General features: G+C 37.8%; 1 protein-coding gene across 1 annotated transcript in view; it reads right to left on the reverse strand.

The window, feature by feature from the left end:
• The window catches only part of MALRD1 (MAM and LDL receptor class A domain containing 1), a 233,828-nt gene that overhangs the window by 188,576 nt on the left and 29,801 nt on the right, over window positions 1-15,451 (reverse strand). Inside the window, exons 11-14 of the mRNA XM_059477538.1 lie at window positions 9,301-9,447; window positions 6,318-6,427; window positions 2,503-2,670; window positions 439-559 (exon numbers count right to left, since the gene is read on the reverse strand). Of these exons, the coding sequence (XP_059333521.1) occupies window positions 439-559; window positions 2,503-2,670; window positions 6,318-6,427; window positions 9,301-9,447 (546 nt within the window). The remainder of the gene's footprint in view (window positions 1-438; window positions 560-2,502; window positions 2,671-6,317; window positions 6,428-9,300; window positions 9,448-15,451) is intronic.

The following is a 15,451-nucleotide window of genomic DNA, read 5'->3' on the forward strand; positions in this document are numbered from 1 at the left end:
ACCTTTTGCCCTAAAGGTAAAGCAGCAGAATTTGCTCTTTAGTGCAAAATTTAGGACGCTATGCTTCTGCCTCTGCATCCAAACATGAATGTGAGCAGGTATTACATAGTAAGTGGTACCAGGAAATTCCCACCAGAGCTCACTTTGCAGAATTAGTGCAAATTTCTCATAGCAGCTAATGTGTAACACAAGGATGAAAGCCTTCAATATAGAGCTATAGAATGGTTTGGATTGGGAAGGACTTAAAGATCATCTAATCTGCCATGGGCAAAGATGCATCCAACACAGCCTGGAACATTTCCAGGGAGATGTCTGATTACAGCATATGGACTTTTTTCTCAGATTATCCTCTACTTTATAATAACTTCAAGTTATCAGTAAATCACAGTTATATATAGCAGACATTGGGGAAGAGGTATTGAAAACCATGAAACTTGCCTTCACTTTCCTGGTTGACTCCTGGGAGTGATCTATTCACAATTACACATTCCCCTGTTATACTGATATCATCAATAGCAACAGTAGCATTTGTTGTTAGAATAGTGCCTCGCAAGATAATCTGTAAAAACAGAAAAAAAGTTAATTCATTAAAGGTGACATAAAAAGACACAAACATACACACGCATTTATTTATAAATTCATTTATAATTTCTGACCTCTTCACAGGAACTAAATAGCTTCTACAATCAACTCTGAACATCAGCCAGGAAAAACTACAACTGCGATTTGGTCAGGTCAGAAATTTGCTCCTCCACTGTCAAAGCCATAACTATTTTTGCCTAGGGAAAGTTATGCAACCCAAATAACCTTGCTTCAATCAAAACTGTTTAAAGTCATTGCTATTGAATGAATGGTCTTCCTGGTGGAACACATAAAAATTATATCTTCTTAAATTAGCTATTCAAATATGATGATTTACACCAATATTTAATTGCCTTCATCTATACAGTGCCTGATGAAGTTAGCAATGTGGGGATAGATTGTAGGGATAAATGTAGGGATTGCTTGAAGTACCTGCACTGTCAGCCTCACCTCTATGTCAGGACAGATCATGGAACAGATCCTCCTACAAGTTATGCTAAGGCACATGGAGGACAGGGAGGTGGCTTGAGACAGCCAGCATGGCTTCAACAAGGGCAAGTCCTGCCTGACCAACCCAGAGGGCCTCTACGATGAAGTGACTGCATCAGTGAAGGGCTATGGCTCCCATATCTGGACTTCTGTAAAGCCTTTGCCATGGCCCCCACAACATCCTGCTCTTAAATTGGAGAGAGATGGATTTAATGGAGGGACTGTTAGGTGGATAAAGAATTGGTTGCATGGTCACATCCAGAGGTTGGTGGTCAACAGCCCAGAGTCCTGACAAACATCAGTGAGAAGTAATGACCCTCAGGGGTCCTTGTTTGTACCAGTGTCATTTAATATCTTCATTAATGTGATCGAGTGCACCCTCAACAAGTTTGCAGTGGTGCAGCAAGCTGAGTGGTGGAGCTGACACGCCTGAAGGACAGGATGCCATCCAGAGGGACCTGGACAAGCTCGAGAAGTGGCCCTTGGGAATCTTATGAGGTTCAACCAGATCAAGGTCAAGGTGCTGCCCCTGGGCTGGGGTAACCCCCAGTGTCCATCCAGGCTGGGGATGAAGGGATTGAGAGCAGCCCTGCCCAGAGGGACCTGGGGGTGCTGCTGGGTGAGAGGCTGGACATGACCCAGCCATGGGCACTCACAGCCCAGAGAGCCAAACGTGCCCTGGGCTGCCCCAAAAGCAGTGTCAACAGCAGGGCAGGGAGGGGATTGTGCCCCTCCAATCTGCCCTAGTGAGAGCCCAGAGTATTGTGTCAGGCTCTGGGGTCCCCAGCACCTACTGGAGTGAGTGTAGAAGAGGTCACCAAGTTGATCAGAGGGAAGCAGCACCTCTCCTGTGAGGAAAGGCTAAGAGAATTGGGTTTATTCAGCCTCAAAATGAGAAAGCTCCAGAATGACCTAATTGCAGCCTTCAGCACCTGAAGGGAGCCCACAAGATGGAGAGGGACTACTTACAAGGTCATGTAGTAACAGCACAAGGGGAATGGATTAAAACTTTAAAAGAATGGGTTTGGATATTGGGAAGAAATCTGTTACTTTGAGGGCAGCGAGGCACTGGAATGTTACCCAGGAAATTTGTGGATGCCCCATCCCTGGAAGTGTTCAAGGCCAGGCTGGATGGAGCTTTGACCAACCTGGTCAAAAGAAAGGTGTCCTTGCCAATGGGGGTTGGAACTAAATAATCTTTAGGGTCCCTTGATGTTTGTTACTAAAAGTTATTCTAATGCTTAGAATACTGAAACAGTGGCTATGCTCTTTAATAGATGGATCTGTGGAAAAAGTTGAATTAATTTTTTTTTCATATGACCATCAAAGAATAGAAAGTCTCTTTTTATATTTCATCATTAAAAGTAAGTTAATCCTAAAGGCCAAAGTAAGATATCTTTTGAAAGCAATGTAAATGTGATGTATAGTTACCTGAAAAGGTAATTTCTCAGCCACACTTCCTACAGGTATATCAATTTTTTTCCAGTTCATCTCAGGCAATCCTGAAATGTCATGTAATTTTTCCAAACTTCCATTTAATGTAGTCCTCTTAAAGACAGAAAGCTGGGAATCTTGAGATAACCAGTACCAAAATCTAACCTGTTGAAAGATTTTTTAATGAAAAGCTTAAAAAAATACATAATCAATCTGCAATAAAGTAATTACAAGTAATATATGTACATCATAACAAAGGGAGACATGATGGGACTAAGCACAGACTTGGCATGAAAGATGGGGATATTTGAGATCACAGAATGTTGAGGAGCAGTACCATGTTAAAAGACAAAACTATATTTAAAACTAAAGCTCATTTTTACAATTTAACTTTTAACTTCTATGTATCAACTGATGTAGACTGAATGATATTACTTCTCTTAACTTCTTTACCATAGTAAGCAACTAGAGACTTCTCAAAGATTATTTTTCTTAACAAATGGTGAATATATGACAGTTTTATAGGCATGTTAATCTCAGAAGAGCAATCACTGAGATTCTTGTATGAAGGAAACCTTATGATCTGTTATTTCCAAAATCAACATAAATAAATACAGAAGACAGATTTTCAAAATCTATTCATCTCCTGGAACAAGCAGATTGACCAGTATATGGGAGGAAAATACAAAAACTGTATGTGGGTGAGACTGCTTGTGAGGCAGAAAAGATAAGAATACAGTGAGAATCACATTTCGCTCCCTTGCAATACAGAGTAATTTAATAAATTTAATTTATTTTTTGTACTGATACATTCTTTTTTTAATAATACCCAGGCAAAAATTCAGCTGAGAACCGAGGGAAAGAAATAAGATTTTCAAAGACTAATTTTTTTCTTTCCCCCTGAGTCCTTCCTGCTTCTCTACACAAAGATCAAAATTTCTTCAACTGCAGTATCCTTACTTCCCTACAACAGCCTTGATATTGATAATACTTGTCTCTTCATGAAAGTAACACAAGAGCTGGATCAGTCATGCAGAAATATTCCTGTTAAAACACACTGCTACTTTTTAATATCATCTAGCTTCAGGTCTGGCAGACTCCATCTCTCAACATTTAATTTTACCACCTCTCATGAAAATCATGTCTTATATAAAAGAGTCTTGATCCTTATTAATAAATTGAAATACTTTCATGTAACTCATTCCCCCAGCAAAAAAAGCTTAAGAAATAGAAAGTAGCAGGTATACAAGCACTTTCCAAAGTGAGGTGTTGGAAGAATTACACTCTAAAAAATTTAGATGGCTTTTGTCCTTCCAACAGGTTTTCAAACAAATTTATGTTTTCATTAAATAAGAAATAATGTTGCCTTCCTTCTTTATGTCTACATGACCTACTATACAATGACTACTGTGCCCATTAAAGAGCCATAAACACAGAGCTGGGACTAGAAATTTGCTTCTACAAGTGCAAAACCTTGAGCCAAATGAAGATGTTTCTTAGCTTACATCTACAAAAAGAAGCTGCAGAAAGGAGTTACTTCTAAGCTTCAATTAACCAGAAAGGAACAATATAAATCTGTTACCCTTCAACTCAAACATTTTTTTTTATCAACCGGAGCTAAAGAACTTGTAAAGCTAGCAATAAACATAGATCTCTTTGTGTAGATCCTTTTATCCTCTCAGTGGGATATCCAACAGAGGGCATCATCTCACATTAATAGGCAGACAGCATAACACATCCTAGTGAGCAACCTCTGCTCGTTGCTCTTTCCCAGAAATAAAAGTCTGAAGGGATAATGTGGCAGAAAGCCAAACTTCCAGTCCTCAAAAACACTCTCTGACAGACATGTACCGTTAGGTAAGAACTTGCTCTAGCTTTTGTTGGATCTAAGAATTTTAAATTCATTCAATACATGCATACTTATAACAAAACTTGTTTCTTTTCTGACTTTGAAGTCGAGAAAAATATGTGCATCCCCACTGCATCTGTGTTTATTTTGAATGCAGACCAAACTCTGCAATAGATCTTACTAGAATAATTCATTGATGCAATATCAGTGGTGCACAGTTTGCCTTAAGGGTTTCTAAGATAAATTAATCTGAATCTGAAAGGCGTTATCTCCCCAGCATCAAAGTCAACAAAAGTGAGATGGAGCTGTCTAAAGAAATGTGCTGTGAGCACAAAGGCTGTTGGGTGTCCCAGGAGCAGTGCACACACACAGGGCTTCTGTGGGATGGTTCAGGGCTTCTGAGTTCCCTGCAGCAGCATTCTGCTTGAGTTTATCCTGCATCTCTTTTATTTCTGACCTTCTACAACACTAAGAAATCACGTGAAGATTAAGAACTGTGAGATTGCCTTAAGGGATTGCAAGGAACCGTTCTTGAATTGTTTCAGAGGCTTCTGCTCCTCAGCTGCAAGCGGCAGCTCTTCAGCTGAGATCTGGTAACTCGCTGATGTGCGTAGTCCGAGTGAGCTGCAGTTTCAAGCAAAACAGATTTAGCTAAGCTAGCACTTGTCTCTGGTCCCTTCAATGAGATAAAACCTAAGAAGCCTAGATCCTGCTGGAATAAAATTCTGCTACTTGTTGGGGCTTCTAAGTGCTTCTCCTTCTTTTCTGACTTTTTCTCTTTTTTTTGAAAAAAGTTTTCTCAAGTGGAATTAACAGTTTCTGTTCTACATTGAGCCTTAAAAGTTAAGCAACCAGTCTAAATTTCATTTTGTTTCTTTAGAGCCTCTTTTTTTTTCACAGAACATAATAAAATTATTTTGGCAAGCTTTCTCTGTTTTTTCCTTTTCTTCTCTCTGACTTTTTAAATGAGAAGGGATTATACAGTATCAGAAGAAAATCACATCATAACTACACAACTTAACTTCTCGCAAGTACGGCATAAGCATTGAAAAGTTACAGAATAGAAAATAAATTAAAAAAAAAAAAACTTAGGAAAAAAGAAATAAAAAGAAAAAAAGTTATAAAACTGAACCGTGTATATTAATTTTATTCAGTGGCCAAAAGGACAAGTAAAAATACTGCTGTGAATGTAATGAATAGTTGCTGTTCGTATTTAATATATTTCTTCAAGTTTTGTTTTAAAAATTACAGAATTTTTGAAAATTAAAACTGTCTAGTTATAAAACTGTATTTTCATTTTTCATCTAATACTTTTCTATTTTTTTGTCCCTCCTGATTCATTTTTTCCTGGTACCTTTCTAGTTTTTCAGCTCAACTACTATCCTGGCTGGTTTCTTTTGCATTCATCTGTAGAGCCACAAGACATCTGACAAAAACACATATTTCAGAGTAACTCCCAAGTGCTGCACTGATCAGCTTAAAAAGCATTCTCCTCAAAGCACGAATTTAAATTTAGTGCATGTCTGGGGTATGGTAGCTAGTTCTCTCTGGTCACACCAACACAGCCTATGTACACAGTGACTTCAAACCATAGATGTCCCATTATGGACCCCTGGTTATGTGACTTTTCTGCCTGCAGACGACAGAATGGCAGTTTGATAGAGCCCTGTTATCACTGTCCAGAGACCTTTGCCAAAGTACACAAAAACCTGGAACATGTCCTGAAATCAGAGTCACCTGCTGGGTGCTTTGAGAAAGAATAGTAATAATCAGATAAAAAAAATTTGGCAGCAAAACAGTAAAAGTTGCCTTCTCTGTCCTCTCAAAGCATTAGTCTTTAACTGCTTCCACTGGTGTTGAAATAGAGCCCTCAGCAGCTGCACTTAGAGCATGAGGAATACCCGACCTGCGTCAGCTGAGGGATAGGTCACAAAGACAGGGACAGTTCATATCAAACTGTTACCTGGCAGCAGGAGAGCCCAGGGGCAAGCCTGACAAGGAAAGGGCTTCCCAGGTGAGACATGGCCGTCTCTGCGCTCCTCTGGTGTGATCCACTGAAGTAAATAAATGATCCTGTAAACAAATTTTATTTTAAAGTAGGAGAAATATGTCATGCTTCAATGGCAAATAGCTACCTCAGAGAGGTAACTACATGCTTCATGAGACACATAAAGCTTATTCATAGATTAAAACAATCTAAACGGCTTTGCCATCCGTTCAGTCTCTGTGGATAATGAGGAGGGCGTCATAACAGGCTGTGACGAGCAGTGTCTATGTGAGTAAAGACAAAACAGAATTGCCAAATGCTCCCGGCTCTTCCGTCTTGTAAAATCATCATGACTGATTCCAAAGACAAGGAGAGAGGGAGAAGGAAATAAGACTTTTTGGGCAGCCATTGCTGAGACTACCCTGTCAGGGTGCCTGCGAGCACATAAACCCAAGGAAGTGGCTGCAGAGCCCCTTGAAGGCAGTTCAGGTGCTGAGACCATTACTGTGCAGATCCACTGGATGTATTTTTTATGTGCTTTCTTCAAGCAAAACCTTTAAGATCTCCCACCTTAAAACTCTACAAGTATTATCCATCACCTTCACACATTGCCCATCCACTCTCTGCACAGACTGGGGAGAGCAGAGGAGCTGCAACCCAGAGAGCCCTGGAGATCAAGCAACAGAGACCTCAGCCAAGATCCCTAAAGGACACGTTTTAATTGGCTTAAATATTGTTTCAAACAGAATTTAAACCAGAAATTATTTCCTTTAGGGTACAGTATTCTCTCTCATCACAGCCCAGCCACTTTTAAGCATGCTAACAATGTTGCAGACCACAGGAGCCAATGGAATAAGCTGTATTTTCTCATGGGGTCCACAGACTTGACATTGTTGTCTGTGCTAGTGGGGATGAAAGCTTAATTAAAGATCTAATCTGAACTCTGGCAAATGCACTGCATTTGGATTTGAACTACAGCAGATGTGCTTCAGACAAAGGTAGGGAAGGATAAACATTTTCAAGGGGCCCTAAAGCAGCATATTTTGAATGCCGTCAGTGCTGCCTTTGCTGAATACTGAGACTTTTTCATGAAAGTCTATGCAAAACAACACTAAAGGCTCAGTCTTTTTTGAGCATTTATATTACACATATTGCCTTACATCTTGGAAAATCAGCTATTGTGCTGCCACAGTCATACTCCTTAGCCACTCATTTCCCATGGATCTGTAATGAAGCCAAGGTCCAGCCCCACGTGAATAATGGCATTGCTTCACCAAGGTTGGCACAAAGAGGGGACCATTCCAGCTCCCTGTACAAACAGGAATGCTGCATTCCACAGCATGAGGGAAGCTCTCCTCATTGGAATGCAAGGGTACTTCAAAGGACCCTCTTTAATTTGCAGCTGAGCCTCCGCTGTAGCCTTGTTAAGATCTTCATTAATCAAAATTTGCTACTGCCCTCCCCAGGAGAGAAGGGAGATGACCACTCTGTGGTACTAAAGGAACAGTTGCAACCTGAATGATGGTGATTTAATGCTGGCAAAAACTTGCTCAGATTCTGGAATCCTAATTCTGAAGTCGTGGCTGTAGCAAGCACAATGATAGATTGGTACAAAACCACCTCAGAAGTACCTTTTCAGCTAATTTATACAGAGAATGCAACATTACTGGGCTTGAGAGGAGGGGCATAGTAACCTCCAAATCTGCTTGAGGCTTCAACCTGCAGCAACACTGAAACAAGCTTGTAAAAATTCAGGTGTCAAAGCAAGTGAAGTGAAGCAGCCCATAGCTCCACATGGGTGATGTTAATGTGGTACTGAGGCTGCCAGCAGCCTTCCTTCTCACCACATTACCCCTCAGACCTCATCAGCAGCTAGAGCAGAGAAGGACACAGGCAGATCAGTGCACCCTTCTGGACCTTTGAGAATTGGAAACCTCCACCACAGCAGTGTTAACTTAAAGTGCACTAATGCAGACCCAGTCCCACTCTACAGAGAAAATAAAATGAAATATCAAACAGGAGCTGAGAAAAATGAGTAACAACTTTGGTGCACTTCATGACATGAGGAGCAGTGGATAAAATATGACTGTTCATTTAGAATCATTCTATAGCAGGCACACACCTACTTTACCCACTACTGTCGCTCAGGTGAATTTTAATCCTGAGGTTCCTATACCTGAGGAGGAATACTTAAATGCCACATTTCTTTAACATGAGCATGGAAGAGAAGTGTGGAGGTCTGGCTGCAGATAATATACATAATTAATTAAATCTAAATTAAAGGGGCTCTAGACCCAGATTTTAATCTTATTTCCACTGGAAGCAGTGCAATAGATACATTTAAATAAAATTAAAGTCACAGAATACTTGTCAATATTATTTGACAATGAAAAACATGCTTGGTAGTTTTATTTTTATGGAGTGTGCTATAATAACATTTTCACTTTGGAAAAATATTTTAAACAGTCCTCTTCTGGAATAAAATGGTTTTCCAGCTGAATACATTGTATGGGAAGTATAGGCTGAAGGAAGGACAACTCTTTAAAGGAAACTATACTCCCTCTATTTTTCCCAGACAATATGGATTAATTTAACTTCAAAAAGCTGTTTGTCCAAATAATGCTTTCAAGAGTGGCCCCTATGTGAATCTTGGGTATACAATGGTTATGATATGCACAAAAACGTCAGCTGTCAGTTCAGAGTTCAGTATCTCAAAAAAACTGCATTGACTCTCATACCTCACTGATTGTGGCAGCCAAAAATAAGGGTTACCAAGACAGAGTAACTAGATCACAGCTAAAAAATATTATCTCCAACAGAATGGCTTTCTGTAGCACATTACCTGTGTTATTTACATACAGCATGGCATCCATTTCAAACCAGATTTCATTATCAGTCTGTGACCATTTACAAGTAGGAATTTTCATGACAGAAGGAGAAAAATAGTACTAAGTCTCACCATGGCCCATATTGTTTGCATGACCTCTGCCAGGGAGTGCTCTATCCCAGGGAGCCTGTCCTTTCATTATGCTCCAGTCAGCATCACCTTTGCTCAGTGGCTTCCATCCACAAAGGTCAGTCTCAAAATCACATAAGGTGTAATTAGCTGTGGTAAGAACAACAACAGAGGATCAATAAGTTGAACTTGATGCAACAGTTTAATGCCACAACTCTGACTGTTTTGTACTTAGATGTATTTAGAGTGTTGAAGAAGCAAAAATATGTTGCAGGTTATTCAGAGGGATAATTAGTTCTAGAATACAGGTAAGAGGTTGGGCAGGCCCTTCCTTTCCTTATCAAACTCAGAACCATGAAACAAACTACCTATAAGAGAATAAACATAGTAAAGACCTGTACATAGATTGCTGACATATTACAAAATAATATTAAATATTTTTAAAGAAGAATTGCACGAGTAATTTAGTTATGAACATGTGAGAAAAATCAAATGCATTTAGGGCTTAAAATATATGGAAAGCAAAGATGAATTAAGCTTTCATTTAATTTATTTTTGAAAATGAGATTTAAATTTATCAATTATTCAGATTGCCTAGAAATTTTTATTGCAAAGTGAAAGACGACTTTCTCAGTTGGTATGGATTAGACCAATTTAAATTGTATAAAAATTTCACACACTTCCACATTGATTGAGTACCAATAATTATTTTGATAGAAAAGTTTTATACCCAGAGTTTTCTTTCCTGGTCCAGAACAGCTTCCCAAGGCGCTACACTTAACTCCTGGGGTCACTTATTGCAATTGCAACCGTTATTTTAGAACTGTATTTGTCACTTTCTGCTCCCACAGCACATTTATCTGATCATATCAGCCTCAGAAAAGATCATACATATTACTCCAATTTTAAGATTGTACAAAACCAAAATGAAATGCATCTTTCTTTAAGCATCATTGTAGCAAAGCTAAATAGTACAAGTTTCCCAGAAATATAGAGGCTATTTAAGCAGCTAAATCTTAAGGTAGAAAATAAACCACAAATATGAGTGTCTCTTACCTGGCTTCACCATATACATAAAATTTGATGGTACATAGTTTTCTGTTTAGTGCAGTGTATTTAGTTTAAAATGAAACTTGGCTAACATATTTGATTACATTTTCATGCTTTTCACAAGGTATCTTTTTAATTAGACTTCAATTGCTAGTACATTAAGGTTGAATATACAAACCGATATCCAAGACTAAGCTGTTTTGGTGATTAATACTATATCTAGACATTTTGCTTTCCTTAGCTAAGCAGTCTTGAGAGAACCAATGTGACACAAAAAGACAAACATTCTTTGCTTAAATATCTCTGTCTCCTGGCCTCCCTAAACCCCACTAAACTGCATAAATAGGTGACTGCAGTGCCTGCACAGGAATACCCAAAAAGACATGCATAAATGACCCTATAGGCACCAAAGAAAATGAGTTAAAATAATTGTTTAAATATGAAACTAAGATCAAGATAGAACTAATAACTATTATATTACAGTCTAAAAGGTATTTAGCATGGAAATATTTTTTAAATCAATGTTGCATTTTAACTGGAGGCATTTGGGATCAGATTTTGTATGATCAGAGCCCATCACTGCCCTTGCTGTTCAACAGGATGAGAGGTGTGGTGAAATCAGCATTTCTTACATTGGTAGCCTGTAGCAAAATTTCTTCTAACCCTATAGATATAGAAAGAAATGTATAAATATCCCTTTTTAGGCTGAATATATAAGCAGTGGGGGAAAAAAGGACATGCATCCAGAGCAAAACATGATCCCAAATGAAATTGGTTTTGTCCAGTCATTTTTACAAACTTTATTCAAGTCTGAACACAATTGTAAAGGTAGGAAGACAATTCATGGTGGTGCACTTTGGGGTGTTTTTTGGTTGATGTTCAGGGTTGGGTTTGGTTTTTGTTGATGATGATGTTTGGTTTGGGTTTTTTTCTCTTGGTTGGTGGAGAGGAAATAGAATATGGCAATGATCACCATACTTTAGATACTAAATGTTTTCTTTTTAATCCACCTTTCACTTGAAATTTACAGCTCTAAACAAGCGCCCAGTCACGAAGAAACACTGACCAGAGTCAATTACCAAACCCAAGTGTTGCCCCTATATAGTATCTGGAAGTGATACTTCAATTTAAAAGTGTAAATATGTTGTAGAACAGCTACCCTTCAACTTGAGTGAAATGCACTTGTCCAAATTAACAGTCAAACTTAAACTTTATCCCTACTTAATTCTAAAAATTTAAGGGGTACTTGTAAATATTTAATCAAGCTTGAAAGAAAAGTTCTGCACTTTGGCTAAAACCCAAATCCAAGTAAGAGAGTTTTTCAGTGTGTTTTTTCATTCCTCAAACACCAATCGACCTTAAGAAGTGTGCCTTTCCTATCAAACATTCAGCATTTTTATCTGAACCTTCAAGGGATTATGGATAATCTTTCACTATCCATAGTAGGAAAATAAGTGACTTCACAGCCTATAGTTTTTTGAGCAGTCATGCTGCAGTTAAGTTTGACATAGAACTCTTTTCTGATATATTTTGTCCCTTCCTACTGGAATTCTCAACACCAGAGCTTATGTTTTATAGATCACTAGGAAGATTTCAATGGATTCTAACTGCAGATAGGTTTTCAACATTTTGAGTGGAAAATGAGTAGGTTCTCTATTTTAGACCTTTATAATTCAGCAAAACAGAAATGGAAATAGAAAGGAAACAACAACTTGCTTTCATTTTAACAGTAAGTCAAATTTGATTTTTTTTTAATTCATGTGAATATATCAGTATGGCTTACTTAGTGAAGGAGTAAATTTTTACACCATTTCTACAAAATCCAATGATTCAGCCAGAAAAAAAAAAATTGTTCCCCAAAAATTTTTGAGTTTCAAGAAAAAGCATAGGCTACTAAAGCCATAAAATACACTGAAAAGATTTTTCAATTGATACAATCAGTTTTCAACATATTCAAAAGAAACAAAAAAAACCAACAACAAAACCAAAAACAAAATAGCAACCAGAAACCCCCCCCAAAACCCCAGGAAACAAAGCACATATTTCAAGAGTACCAGGAGTTGAAATGGAAATACTTTTTCTTTGACTAGCTTTATCTATCCAATCTCCTCATGCTCCTCCCAGGGTAATAACAAAGCAGTTCTGTTAACTAGGCTGGGTTATCGGCCAAGTCATATTGCTTCAGCTTTGCTAGGCTGCAAGTGCATGAAAGTTTTCAAACCTGCTCTGAGAGCCCAAACAAATGAGCGCAAATGGGGACGCTCAGCTGGTCTCTCCATCAGTTGGTGTCTCCTTGAACACCAGTAGAGAATGAGGGGAGTGCTCCCTTCATTCAGTATGGCAGCACCTAAGTGTCTTTGGAACTTGAGGTAATAACTATCATTATGAACAGAAACCAAATAATGTCTTTGCCACTAATATTTTACAATTTCAGGCTAACATTTAATGTCATTTTGTGAAAGCGAAGGGTTACACATTTACCTTCTTTCTAAGTGCCTGTGCACTTTTCCTACCATTTTGTGATTAATTTTATTTCCCTAGAATTTGTTAAAGGATTAATACAGAAATATCCCAGATGGCCACAGATCATCCAGCCTGAACTTCTTCATGTCATAAGTCATTAGACAAATGACTCATAACTCTCATAGGTGAGCAGGCCTCACATCCTTCTGAAATGACTCAGTTCCCTGGCTTAGGGTTGAGAGAGTTTAAGAGAATCTCATGTCCACCCTTGCTCTGCAGAGGTCAGGTTTGCTTGGAGCTGCTCTGGTGAAGCACAAAGGGCTGCACAGTGCGGGTCAGCAGCAAAATCTGTGAAAATAGAATGGGTGTAGCTTCCTGTTCTCCACATGCGCATACGAGATCAATGAGCAGAGACTCGCAATTTCAGGCAAATTCAGTCTCACAGGAAATGCACCAAGGTTTAGTAAAACTAATGTTTCAGACTAAAAAGTTCTCTTTCCACTTCAATGTTGAATGGTAATAAAAATATTTGCGTCTGTGCTCACCTGCTGTGGAAGGTTGCAAGGATTGGCAGTTGTAAATTGCTATACTGTAAATGAAATGCTGTAAAAGCTACATGCCTTTAAAATTATACAGGTTTCCTTCATTCTACATATTCCATATTCATAAATTATACAAATCCTATGAAAAGCTAAGAATATTTAAGGTAATACTAGAGGTGTTAAATTAAAAGCAGAAGCAGTGAAGATGGATGTTTTAAGAAAGTTTCTAATTAAGGTAAATGGAAATGATCTTCTTTCAGAATTGCCTGTAGAATGACCCCACCCCACAATAATTTTGAATTTACCTGGATGCTGATGAGCAGGTAATTTCCAGAAACACTACTGCATCAAAGTGTGATATTACCTGAAAATAGCAAGTGCTCCTAGACTTGTTTCCAAGCTGCTAGGACTGCTAGCAACTGATTCATTTGTATTTATGGGTTTATAAGTATTGTGAAGGTTATGTATAAATAATGTAAAATAATAATAAATAATGTAAAATAATAATAAGTATAGTGTTCGAAATATTAGTTTTTTGACACAGTATTTACTTTGTTTATATTGGGTGGGAAATAAAGAAAAGGCACCACCATGAAAGAGAGCTTTATAGTCCTTTAAATTATCCAAGTCCTGCTTCTCACTTTCTGTTCAAATATATTAACTAGGTTTTCATAATTTGTTATCACTCACTGAAATAAAAAAAATTAGAAGTGATCACAAACAAGAGCTGTCAGAAAAGACATAATGAAAATGCAGAATTTAATAGTAAAATCTGTACTTTCATAACTTATCACTCCATTAGATTCATAGATTTTAACAACTCAGATAAAGATGGTTACTCATATGCATATGTTTCCTAGACAATTTCATAATTTTTGAGACTTTTAAGTCTCCTAGACTTAAATATATCTTTATATAAATGAGCAGAGATTAAACAGAAAGATTAGGAAGAGTTACAAAATATTTATGTGCTTGTTCTTGTAGTAAATTGTGTTATTATAACACTACCCATGTCAAATCAACATGACCAAAAAGAAACATTATTTTTAAATTCCTTATTATAAAGAAAAAATAAATTCTTAAAGGAGAGGAATCCTTCACATTAAGTACCAGCTGTCTGCCATTGTTTTTGCTCAATAGGAAGTCTGTCAGCTTTTTCAGTACCTGAGAACACTTCAACAAAGGAAACTACTGAGGATGTGTCCAAGGATAGATGCTAAAAGACCTAATAAAGGCTAAAACATGCATCTCTGTACCAGATAAGAAATTTTACTGAAAATCAATATGAATGAATATAGTGAACTCTAAACATAATGGAGGACAATATCAAGATTTTGTGAAAAGTTGATATAATGGGAATAAAAGAACAAAAGACAAAAATAAATAAGAATTTTTTTCTTTACACCTTTTTTTCTCAATGCTGTGGAAAGTGTCTAAAAGATGAATCCTCTAAGCTGACTAAACTGCTGAGTAGTTATATTCCATTAGGGCCATCTTTCCTGAAAAGGAGTGCAGGAAGCATGCAAGACAATATTATCATTTAAAATGGGCAAACTTTAACAATAGTTATTGTTATTTTAAAGATGGCACATTTTTGTGTGCTCTTTCTTCTCAGCCAGTAGTCAGAGAAATTAGCAACTACTATTGGCACTTATACTCCAGAAAATAACCTGTTTCCACCCTCTTTTTGGGGATGAATATACTTTTATGCACTGCTCCAATAAAATCATACCTCTTCAAACTGTGAATACCTCAAAACATAGTTAAGCAAACAATCCCTATTCCTCAGTTTCAAGTGAGTGTCATATTTTCTTTAATTTGAAGAGAGTTAGTGGAGAACCAGCGCCAGTAGAAAAACCAAAGTTAATTGCAGAAGCAGCAGCAGAGAATGGAGCACTAGGCAGAGATTTTGAAGAACATTTTGCACTGACCATTCCTTGTCCCAGCACCATAACTCTGGAGATTCCACAAAGGACAGTGTTGAGACCATCGGGTCATTCTGACTTTTTCTTCTTTGCCAAATCTCCGTTTTTCTGACCCATCAACATCACCACAACAGAGGAAATATTTCCAAAGATTCTACTGTGATCTTTGAAAGA

Source organism: Ammospiza nelsoni, chromosome 1 (genome assembly GCF_027579445.1).
Source record: "Ammospiza nelsoni isolate bAmmNel1 chromosome 1, bAmmNel1.pri, whole genome shotgun sequence".
NCBI classification, from domain to species: domain Eukaryota; kingdom Metazoa; phylum Chordata; class Aves; order Passeriformes; family Passerellidae; genus Ammospiza; species Ammospiza nelsoni.